Consider the following 11,320-nt stretch of genomic DNA (forward strand, 5'->3'; position numbering starts at 1 on the left):
ACAGCGGAAAATTGAAGTGAAACGTCGTCAGATCTAGACCCGGATCCGACCCGCCAGCGGAACGATGCTGACAGCTTTGACTATCGGGTAACCTCCAGATTTCCACAAACCGACACGACCTTTCCCTCCATACAATCTTTTATTCCCGCAATTTGGGCCGGTTCGAAATGAGAAAATGGAGCCGCCGTGGGACAAGAGCATGAAGAAGAAGCGGAAGCGGAGCCGCCGCCCCGTCAGGCTGAGATGCTTCGTCAAGAATTACGATTGGGGCATTGTCGGCCGCAATTCCAAGGTCGCCAGGCTTTTCGCGCTCAATTCCGGGTCTGACATCGACCCGGGCAAGCCGTACGCGGAGTTCTGGATTGGGACTCATGAATCTGGGGCGTCGTATGCGGATTCCGGGTCGGAGCCCTTGAGTCTCAAGGCCTGGATCTCGCAGGATCCTGGTGTGCTTGGAGACAAGGTGGTTGAAAAATGGGGTGCTGATCTTCCGTTTTTGTTTAAGGTATGGGTTCTGTTTGTTGTTTGGTTGCTGAGAAAATGCTGAAGAGGGAAAAGAAAATTGAATAGTTAATGATAGTTTGTGAACACTGTATTTGCATTTTGTTTCTTGTTATCTGGGTAATACATTGTAAATCTGAGATTTAGAACTTTGTTCTGCAAAATGCTAGTGATTTCTTTTGCAAGATTATGGAGTTTTGGGATTATTGTGGATTGTAGGTGCTTTCGGTTGGGAAGGCGTTGTCGATACAGGCTCATCCGGATAAAGAACTGGCTAGGGTGTTGCACAAGTTACACCCAAGTGTTTTCCGAGATGACAATCACAAGCCTGAAATGGCATTGGCATTGACGGAATTCGAGGCTCTTTGTGGGTTTATCAGTGTCAAGGTAAAATATGCAACTTCGTTTTGATGTCATTTGGTTCTTGTGCTTGTATTGAATTTGATTTTTATAACAGTGTGGCTAGATTTAGATGACGTTTCTTATCAATGTCCTGAAAAAGTACCGATTATAGTTGCGATGGGTTAGATCCCTAGTAATTGGTAATGAAGCATAAACTCTGCTTTTGCTTTTAGCAATCAGTTCCACCGGATCTTGCGGTAAGGAAGTAAAGGAATGCAGTTGAAATCAATAAGTTAATACGCTGTTGAAATCAAGTTTTTAACTTTCTCAAGTAATCACCTGAAATGCATTTCACTTTTTACCCTCAGCTTATAAAGATTTTATAAAACATATTCAACTGAGTGCATTCTTATTATAATTATAAAACAATTTCTCGTACTCCATATTGTTTGTTTGTTCCTAATTGTATATTTTATTTCAACCAGGAGCTTAAGGACATGCTTAATAGTGTTCCCGAGATTGCAGAATTGGTTGTAGTTGGAGATGCAGAGTGGATTCTGCTTGGTAGTGAGGACCATGAGAATGGAAAAGCCAAAACGGATATAGAGTCCATCTTCACTCGACTTATGTTACTAAGTAAAGATACAATTGCTGAGATGATTTCTAGACTGAAAAGACGCCTTTATCTAGAGAAAAAGGTACTTTCAAGTTATGTTTGCTGTAATTGTTGCCATTAAAAAGTTGATTTCCGCTAAACATATTGAAGGATATAACCCACACAATAACTAAAATCATAGCTCATTGTTCTGCTATCAGTATATACCCAATATGAAAGTGATAGGAACATTGTTGTTTGAATGGTCAGTATAACTAGAGAGTTCCACCATTATCATGTTTATGTTGATTGCATCACTAGGTTTTTCTTCAATTACAATATTCTTTGCTTCATTGGACCAGAAAAGGCATTTGACGGTTAAAGAACAACTGGTACTCAGATTGGAGAGTCAATATCCAGATGATGTGGGTGCAATAGCAGCGTTTTTTCTTAACTATGTGAAGCTGAACCGTGGTGAAGCAATAAGTCTTGGGCCAAATGAACCTCATGCATATATTTCTGGTGAATGCATTGAGTGTATGGCAACTTCTGACAATGTTGTTCGTGCTGGCCTTACCTCAAAACCATTGGATGTCCAAACACTTCTTTCTATGCTCGAATACAGACAGGTAACATAGATTTTCATTCTCGATTCTTTCCGTTTCTTGAGGGATGCTCCATCTGTCACTGTTGTCCAATAGATCAATAGGTCTATGCATTTGCCATGACTTCATCACTGTCTCATCTGTCAATGTCTGGCTGGATTTTACTGGATATGATCATCACGCCTTCTGGTAGATATGAGCATTCTAAAGAATATAAACCTGCTTGGTTCTAATCTATTGACATTGTTTTTTCAGGGTTCTCCTGAAATTATGCAAGGCATTTCTTTGAATCCATACACAACAAGGTATCTCCCACCTTTTGAAGAATTTGAAGTTGACTGCTGTAACCTTCCTCACTCTGCATCGGTGGTTTTTCCTTCAGTCCTAGGACCATCCCTCTTCCTGTTTACTGCCGGGAAAGGACATTTTGATGCAAGTCTGTCTGAGGATGATATAGTGACCGGTGATGATATAGTTGAAGAGGGTGAGGTTTTCTTTGTGCCTGCCAACACGAAGATTAGCATTACCGCCAAATCAACAGAACTACAATTGTATAGGGTGGGAGTGAACAGCAGAATATTTAGGGATTGGTAGTCTGCAGTCACTTTGAATTCTTCCATTTTCTTTTTCCGAAAGAAGAAAAATGTGGACACGGTTTTATACGGTCACATTCTTATGTAATATTTACATAATATTTCCTCCATCATTCTTTACATGTATTTTATTTATCCTTTCCGATTCTCATAATTCTATAACTAGTGTATTGGTATCGTTAAAGAGATTTTGTATGTAATTTAATGTCAGTTTTCGAGCTGATGAATTGTATGACTGTATTCTAGGAAGATCAATGTCCTCGCTGGCCATTTTTTTGACAACTGACATTGACCCTTCTGTGAGTTTGGGCTTAGTTGCTTGTTGAAACCATACTTTGATTCCAATTGTTAAGAGTTTGTGGTAGTAAAAACTGACTCGAAAATGAAGATGCCCACGAGTGTTCTTAAATTGTGCCACCGTACTTTTGGTTGTAGAATCATTCGGTTAGTAGGTTAAAATTGTTGAATGTTAGGATAAAATGAGATCGAATCCGCACCAGAGTACATGAGCATTATTACTTTTCATCATTGTGCGAAACCGTTATTTGCATTTTCTCGACAAAGTTATTCTCCACTCAAGTCACAATTAAAAAGATTCGCGAAAAGGAATCTCCAGAAGAGAAGGAGAGAATAAATTCGGGTTGCTTGAAGCCCAAGTTTGACGTGGAAAAATAGAATAACGACTAATGATATTTTCTTGATAAGATGTAAATAAATAAACGGGTCGGGTTGCTAGAAGCCCAAGTTGGTCTGGGTGGGTTAAATGGGTTAAGACAAACGCGTCCTTTTACTTTTCCAATTCCAAGTAAAGCTTAAGGCCCACAGAAGCGCGAAAACCACAGATTCTCTCTCTCTCTCTCTCATCGCATTCCCATCAAATTAGCTGCCCGAGTCCACCGCCGCAATCCGATTCCCTCTCCACTGCTTCGCCTGCTTGGCGCCCTTCCACGTCTAAACCTACAAAGTCACGCGCAGGCTCGCTCCCTAAACCCTAGAAGCTCCTTTCCTGTTTCAGCCATGCCCGGCAAGGACGACGCCGGCTCCTCCGAGAAGGAGAAGAACCTCGAGCTCTTCGTCAAGGTCGGATTGGACGAGCGCACGGCCAAAAACACCATCGCCAACAACAAAGTCACCGCCAACCTCACCGCCGTCATTCACGAGGTACTCAATCGTTGATTTTCTTCTTCTTCTGCTGCTTAATTTTTTTTTTTTTCCGATTCAAATGCATGCAATTCATAATCCCTCGGATTTATATTTTTAGTCTACTTATTTTGTTGTTCTTGAATAATTTCAGGCGGCGGTTACTGATGGATGCAGTCGAACAGTTGGCAATCTCCTCTACACGGTCAGTAATTTAACTTTAAGCCATCTGTTAACATTTCTGATTAAGCTATTAATCCAGAATTTACTTTAGCTCCATCTTTTTCGAAATGGATCATAGTTCCATAAGGGTGCGTTTGGATGACGGACTTTGAAGCTCCGTGGAACCTAATAGTCTAAATTAGTTAGGAAAGCATGGTTAATTAATATTAATGACAGTGAGTATATGTTAATGATTATATATGCACTTGGTGTTGTATCATCTATGACAGGTTGCCACAAAGCACCCAGCAAATGCCCTTGTGCATCGCCCAACATTGGCGCAATACATTGTATCGTCGAAGGTTGGTGACCGCACATTCTTAGTGTTTTGGATTTAACGGACGTACTGTTTTATAATTCTTGCTGTTGATTATTAAAGTACTTTTTCTTCGAATTCTTACACAGTTTTTATTTTCCAGATTAAAACCCCTGCCCAGTTAGAAGCGGCTTTTTCATTTTTTGCAACAACGGGGCCAGAGAATTTTGAAGTAAATAAATTTGAAGAAGCTTGTGGTGTTGGTAAGATTTATCAGGACGTATATTGAACATGTTTTGTTACGTAATGTGTATGTCTGGAATTTGATACTGGTTCCATTTATCTATTCTGGACTTAGATTTTCTCACAATTTGATACTGTTTTATTTCTACAATTATAGACACTTAACCTTTGCACTTTTGGCAAGCAGGTGTTGAAGTTTCAGAAGAAGAAATAAAACAAACTGTTAGTGAGGTTTTTGAGGAGAATAAGGCTGCAATCTTGGAGCAGCGGTATAGAACAAATGGTTAGTTTTTTTTTTTTTTTTTTTTTTTTTTCCTCCCAGGCATTTCTAGTTACACACAATTCTCACAACTGAAAAGTTGTATGTTATTATAGAAAAACATGCATTCATCAATACTATGTTTTATGAATCTTTTGAGAATTTTTATCATTTTGTGTTATCCTAGACACATCCAGAATTCAATAGTTTGGTTGATTGCTATTATTTCTTCTAGCCCTTTGAGGGTTCTTTAAGCCTCATAATTACTTTTGGTTTTGAGAAATTAGAAGTGTCACGTACATGTCTTTCCAAGGGGTTCCTGCCTAATTGTTCGTATATGCTCGCTTCTCAGCCGTTAACTGGTTGGGCTATAGGCTCCTGTCTGATCCTTGTGACCTCTGTTGCTCTGAATTGTTTGGCGCTTATGCATCTGTGTTCCTGTTTAATTCTTTCTCCAACCCCCAATTCTTTATGAAATTGTTTGTACCTTCTTTATGTGTTGCATCAGCATGTCCTGTTTGAAACTACTAAACTTCGTATTCTGTTGTTTAATCTAGTGGGTGATTTGTTTGCACACGTTAGGAGGAGGCATCCGTGGGCTGATCCAAAAATTGTAAAGGTGATCTTATTTTACTTGCCTTGGACTTAATTGTTAGCTTTTTATTTTTCAGGTTTTTAACAGAAAAACTGAAAAAGTAAGCACTAAAATATTTCTGTGACAGCAATTTATTGATGCAAAATTGCGTGAATTACTTGGTGAAAGGACAGCAGCAGATGATGAGAAGGTTCCAAAAAAGAAGAAAGAGAAGGCTGCTAAAGTAGAGGTTAGTATTTTCCCATGTTTCTGCATTTTTTCTGAAACTTATTAAGAAGTGACTGAAGACCACTCTGCATTGTGTCTCCGTCCCCTCCTTCTCCATTTTTGTAGGACAAAGTTGATGCTGTTTCTACTCCAGAACAGCCATCTGAAGAAGTTCTTAATCCATACTCGATATTCCCTCAGCCACTGGATAATTATAAGGTATGATCTTCCTCTTTTTTTTTGTTCTTCGTTCTTTATTACAACATACCTCCAACTGTATGTACAAGGTAATATTTAGATTCAGACAAAGTACTGAAGAAACAAAGAAGTCATTTTCATTTATTTTCTGATTAGAGTGTATTTGTACAGTTGGTGTTTTCACCGTTGAGTAATTTCAAAATTATACTTTAAGGTAGTATCAAACTCATTCTTCTATCTTGCTCATGATTTTGACTTGCAAGTATGACATGTTTGGAAACCCCTTGCCTTTTTGGTTGCCTTATTTAGTTGTGTGTTTCTCTTTTACATTATCGCATGTCCAGACTCCAGCTCTGACGTTTTGTTACCCCGTTGTCAATCCTCAGGTTCATACTTCTGTTTTCTTTAGTGACGGTTCTATTTTGAGATGTTGCAATACAAGGGAATTGCTTGAGAAACACTTAAACAGGACTGGTGGGAAAGTTTTGACCCGCTTTCCTCCTGAACCGAATGGGTATCTACATATAGGTCATGCCAAGGTAAATGTGTTCTTGGATAGATTCAGTGTTTTGCTTTTGTCAGTGGTTGTTCCTCATTATAACTGTAAATTATTGATTAGGCAATGTTTATCGACTTTGGCCTGGCAAAAGAGAGGGATGGAGGCTGCTACCTACGGTGAGAGTCACTCCTTCTCAGCTTTTATAGTGTGATTTTACTTTTCAATTTCCAGTAGGAGGGAGAAACAAAATAGACATGGAAACCATATAATTGATTATTTTGTCGTGGTTGATGATGTCAAAATTTATGATCATATATGATGTGCATGTACTCTTTGTATTATTGCTGAAGATAATCTTACCTAATTTTTTTGTTTGCAATATCTGGAACTAGGAGAACGAGTTCTTGATTAATTCTACTGTTACAGCATTACAATATTTCTAATTTTCCAGGATAACATATTTGAACTACTGTTTGTTACAGAAGTTTATAATCTACTTTAAAAGTTTTAAATGTTCTTTAATTTGAAAGGGAAAGAATTTTTTATCTTCCCGTGTTTTTTAAAAGTCCGATTCCTACTTTATCACTTTTAGGTTTGACGATACGAACCCAGAAGCTGAAAAGAAAGAATATATTGATCATATTCAGGAAATTGTGAAGTGGATGGGTTGGGAGCCCTACAAGGTAAAATAATTGGTTGGTACATCTTCTTGATAGTCTGTTTTGCGCCAGCTGACTCCTGCTGGATTTCTGCAGATCACTTACACCAGTGACTACTTTCAAGATTTGTACAATTTTGCAGTGGAACTCATACGAAGGGGTCATGCATATGTAGATCATCAGGTTTTGTTCAAAGTTTATTTGAAAATTGTTTGTATGCTGTTCATCAATTGTTGATGACTTCTACTTTTGTATTCATGACATTGTTTTTATTTACACGTCAACATTGGTCTGAGAAAGATACTTAACTTTGTTAATATGGTTTTAGACACCTGACGAGATAAAGGAGTACAGGGAGAAAAAAATGAACAGCCCTTGGCGGGACAGGCCAATTGCAGAGTCATTGAAACTTTTTGAGGATATGAGACGAGGCCTGATTGAAGAAGGCAAAGCAACCCTTAGAATGAAGCAAGACATGCAGAGTGATAACTTTAACATGTATGACCTTATTGCATATCGTATCAAGGCAAGTGTATACCTTAAATAATTCTTCTAATTACTCGAGTTCATGGGCATCCTAATAGTTACAGCGTGAATTTCTTATTGCAGTTTACGCCCCATCCTCATGCTGGAGACAAGTGGTGTATCTATCCAAGTTATGATTATTCTCACTGCATTGTTGATTCTCTTGAGGATATCACACATTCGGTATGCTTTCCAGTTTCGATTGATATTCTTTCCTAATGGATAGTAGTGGCATGATTCATGATCATAAAATCATGCCAAATTTATCATAGGAGCATCTCCTTCCCTATCCTCTGTGTGTTTTCACATTATTGTGCAAATGTTGATGGTTGAGTCTTGAGATGTTGAGTCTTTAGTCATCCTGTATTTGAATATGGCAGCTTTGCACACTTGAATTTGAGACTCGCCGTGCTTCGTACTACTGGTTATTAAATGCCCTTGGAATCTATCAGCCGTATGTATGGGAATACTCACGGCTGAATGTCAGTAACACCGTCATGTCAAAGCGTAAGGTGAGTCAACTACTGAACATACTTATGTTAAGAGTTATAATGTTTGATATATAATTGTTACGTGTGAGCCTTTTCCACACTTAGCAACTACCATCTATGTTGCAGTTAAATCGACTAGTGACTCAGAACTGGGTTGACGGATGGGATGACCCACGTCTTATGACACTGGCTGGTTTACGACGCAGGGGTGTTACTCCAACCGCAATAAATGCTTTTGTTAGAGGAATTGGAATCACTAGAAGGTTTGAGCTTTTGAATGTGCATGTGTGCGTGTGTGTTTTGGGCCTGCTGTTAGTTCTGCCAGTATATTGTGCTTCTTCATTATCATATATGAACTTGTGATTCTTTCTGCAACAGTGATTGTAGTATGATACATTTAAGTCGCCTTGAGTATCACATAAGAGAGGAACTAAATAAAACAGCTCCTCGAACGATAGCTGTGCTACATCCCCTCAAGGTGTGTATCTTATTGGCATTGGTTTGCTTGTGGTATTTTTCTTCCATCTGTGTATGACTCATAATTTCTGATTTAAGGTGGTTATTACAAACCTGGAAGCTGGCACTACAATGGATCTAGAAGCAAGGAAATGGCCTGATGCTCAGACAGATGATGCATCTGCTTTCTACAAGGTAACCCTGGGTTTTACTGATAAATATTAAACGTTGCTCCAAGCTTTTGGTACTTCAATTGTCACTGAATTTTTTATTTTTTCCTTCACATCAGGTTCCCTTTTCCAATACCGTTTATATTGACCGGTCTGATTTTCGGCTTAATGATTCAAAGGATTACTTTGGGCTTGCTCCTGGTAAATCTGTCCTGCTCAGGTACCATATGGACTACAAGTTTTTACTTTCCTTTCCACTTGAGCATATTTGGGCTCAAGGGTCACAGTCTTTATCTTAATTTTGCAGATATGCGTTCCCTATTAAGTGCACGGATGTCATATTAGCTGATGATAAGGAAACAGTTCTTGAGATACGGGCTGAGTATGATCCTACAAAGAAGACAAAGCCAAAGGTCTACAGTCCATCCTTTTTCTTGTGGTTGTTTGATGCTTGGAAACTAAGCTTTGGTGCTTATTACTCACATTTTGTATTCTTATTGTTCAATTTGTATATTCCACAGGGGGTGCTCCACTGGGTTTCTGAACCTTCTCCAGGGGTTGATCCACTCAAGGTGGAAGTCAGATTGTTTGACCGACTGTTCCTTTCAGAGGTTGGCCATCATTACTCTCTCTCTCTCTCTCTCTCACCCCTTCCTATCCCTCCCTCCCTCCCTCCCTCTTGCTAAATCTTTTGGAAATTTGTTTGTCTGTCAGAATCCTGCTGAGCTCGAAGACTGGCTTGCTGATTTGAACCCACAGTCCAAGGTGGTAATACCGAATGCATATGCTGTGCCCTCGCTTGGAAGTGCTGTTGTTGGGGACACATTCCAGTTTGAAAGGCTCGGTATGTTTCTGCATTGACCTTTTTAATTTTTTTGTACTGGGATAACGTTTTTAAGGCAAGAAGTATTCTTTCAAGCGTGTTGATAGCAGTCCATATGGAATCTAGGAAGAAAGTTGTACAGGAGTGGCTCGAGTCCATATAATTTGTCTACTCATATGGAATCGTCTGAGGACTCTGTATGTTTCTGTGTCGCAGGATATTTTGTAGTCGATAAGGATTCAACTCCTGAGAAGCTCATCTTCAACCGTACTGTCACGCTGAGAGATGGCTATCACAAGGGCGGGAAGTAGGCAACGCCTTAGCAGGACACAAAACTGAAAGTTTGGGAACTCAGTGAGTAGATATGAATTAAAAACTCAACTCTTCTCTGTACTGATGTTATTGTGCCAGCAAACTTATAAATTTGGAAGTACCAAATGAAGTGTAACCTAGATTAGTATCTCTAATCCAATCCAAGGCACCAAACGAGTTCTAAAAGTTATTTAGCGTGTTATTTTTGCGTCGTTGGATTGGATTACTCCTCGTCCTCGTTGAGAATTGAGAATGTGTGGACGGGGAAATTACGGGTAATAAGGAGCAATTAAAGAACACTTTGTTGCTCTCTGCAGTCGGCAGTGTTGACACTAGAAAGAAATTTAAAAACCAGCCAGCTGCCTCCTCATCCCTACTCCTCCTTTGTGAGAGAGAGAGAGATTGAGAGTTTAGTCTCTTCACGCTTAGTTGTGAAAGCGAAAGAAAGATTGATTTGATTGAAAATTTGGAGCGATAATATCTCATTTCCCATCGTATTCTTAAATTTCAAAGGTTCCAAACTTCCAAAGCCAAACCCTCACATGAAAACATAGCGCACCATTTTCCATCTCTCTCCCTCTCTCTCTCTCTCTCTCTCTCACTGTGGTGCCCTACTTTTTCAAAGATAGCCCTCCCCCACCCTAGTATTGATGTTCACTTTAATTCATCCACACGGCTCCAAGCAAAACACCCACGAGTTAGAGGCTCTCAAACTCACGAACCCACCTCTACAATTTTTTTGTACGATCGATCACGATACTTTAGATCATCTTCAATGGAAATATCAAATTATAATTGTTATATTACAAATTGATGAGCGATGTGATATTCTGAAGTCCTATATCAAATTTTGTGTTTCTTCAATCAAATTGTTAAATATTATTTTTCTTATTAATGTAATCTCCAAAGGAGATGTCAAAATTGTCATGTAAGCATACAACAGTAAAAAATGGCAGCAAACTCTTTCCAACTGAGCCTTCAATTTCTTACGTGGCACTAAGTCATTTGAAGGCAAAAACCTTTTGCTGTCAAATTTGAAAAATTTATTAAATGATTTTTTTAATAGATTAATATAATATATAATAAATGTTATTATATTTTTGAAATATTTGATTGGTTGCCTTAATCATTGGACTCCACAAAAAGATAACAAAAATTATTAAATGACATTATTATTTAACATATTGGGTGGAACAAAATATTGTATAAAATGTCAAATTGCCACATAAGCTATCAACTATCATTTTGATGTTTAAAATTTGGCATCTTCTTTGGAGATGCTACCCACAATTAAACTAATTAAAAAAATTTAATTGTCAAATTTGACTTTTAATCTCAAGAACTTCAAATCCAGTCAGCAAATAACACATTAGTTGGAAATTTTTTTAATATCATATGGGCATAATGGCATCTCGACTTAGGATCTGACACGTCTTCTAAAAATACTTTTAATTTACCTACTGATTATAGTTATGCGTACGTGGCAGTCAATACAATATGTCCGCTTTCATTCAAATTTCTTATCCAATAAATTATTGTGTACTAAAATATTAGTATATTAGAATATCGCTTTGTAAAATTCACCATGTGACCTGGAAATAAAATCATATGGTTGACCGTCTAAAAAAA

At 38.3% G+C, this 11,320-nt stretch overlaps 2 protein-coding genes across 3 annotated transcripts; both read left to right on the top strand.

Annotated features, from left to right (window-relative positions):
- The first annotated feature begins 45 nt into the window (after nt 1-45).
- On the top strand, nt 46-2,742 carry LOC103947117 (mannose-6-phosphate isomerase 1-like). 2 transcript variants are annotated; one of them, XM_048572844.1, is made up of 6 exons: nt 46-505; nt 721-888; nt 1,329-1,541; nt 1,801-2,067; nt 2,299-2,348; nt 2,426-2,618. In XM_048572844.1, the coding sequence occupies exons 1-6, from the start codon at nt 176-178 to the stop codon at nt 2,472-2,474; spliced, it is 1,077 nt and encodes a 358-aa protein (XP_048428801.1). In that variant the 5' UTR covers nt 46-175; the 3' UTR covers nt 2,475-2,618. The 2 variants fall into 2 exon arrangements, with proteins under 2 accessions (XP_048428801.1, XP_048428800.1); XM_048572843.1 differs by having other exon boundaries at nt 50-505; nt 2,299-2,742.
- Nucleotides 2,743-3,470: 728 nt separating this feature from the next.
- On the top strand, nt 3,471-9,846 carry LOC125472032 (glutamine--tRNA ligase-like). Its single transcript, XM_048573075.1, has 23 exons — nt 3,471-3,797; nt 3,931-3,981; nt 4,229-4,300; nt 4,418-4,517; nt 4,685-4,780; nt 5,314-5,375; nt 5,479-5,580; nt 5,685-5,777; nt 6,143-6,295; nt 6,376-6,431; nt 6,848-6,938; nt 7,011-7,097; nt 7,243-7,440; nt 7,524-7,622; nt 7,820-7,951; nt 8,057-8,193; nt 8,309-8,408; nt 8,486-8,581; nt 8,676-8,776; nt 8,864-8,969; nt 9,078-9,167; nt 9,271-9,400; nt 9,596-9,846. Exons 1-23 carry the CDS (start codon nt 3,654-3,656, stop codon nt 9,688-9,690), a joined length of 2,391 nt encoding a protein of 796 aa, XP_048429032.1. The 5' UTR covers nt 3,471-3,653; the 3' UTR covers nt 9,691-9,846.
- The last annotated feature ends 1,474 nt before the right edge of the window (nt 9,847-11,320 follow it).

This window comes from the organism of the source record quoted next, unplaced genomic scaffold (assembly GCF_019419815.1).
Source record: "Pyrus x bretschneideri cultivar Hongxiangsu unplaced genomic scaffold, Pyrus_bretschneideri_v1 Contig63, whole genome shotgun sequence".
NCBI lineage: Eukaryota > Viridiplantae > Streptophyta > Magnoliopsida > Rosales > Rosaceae > Pyrus > Pyrus x bretschneideri.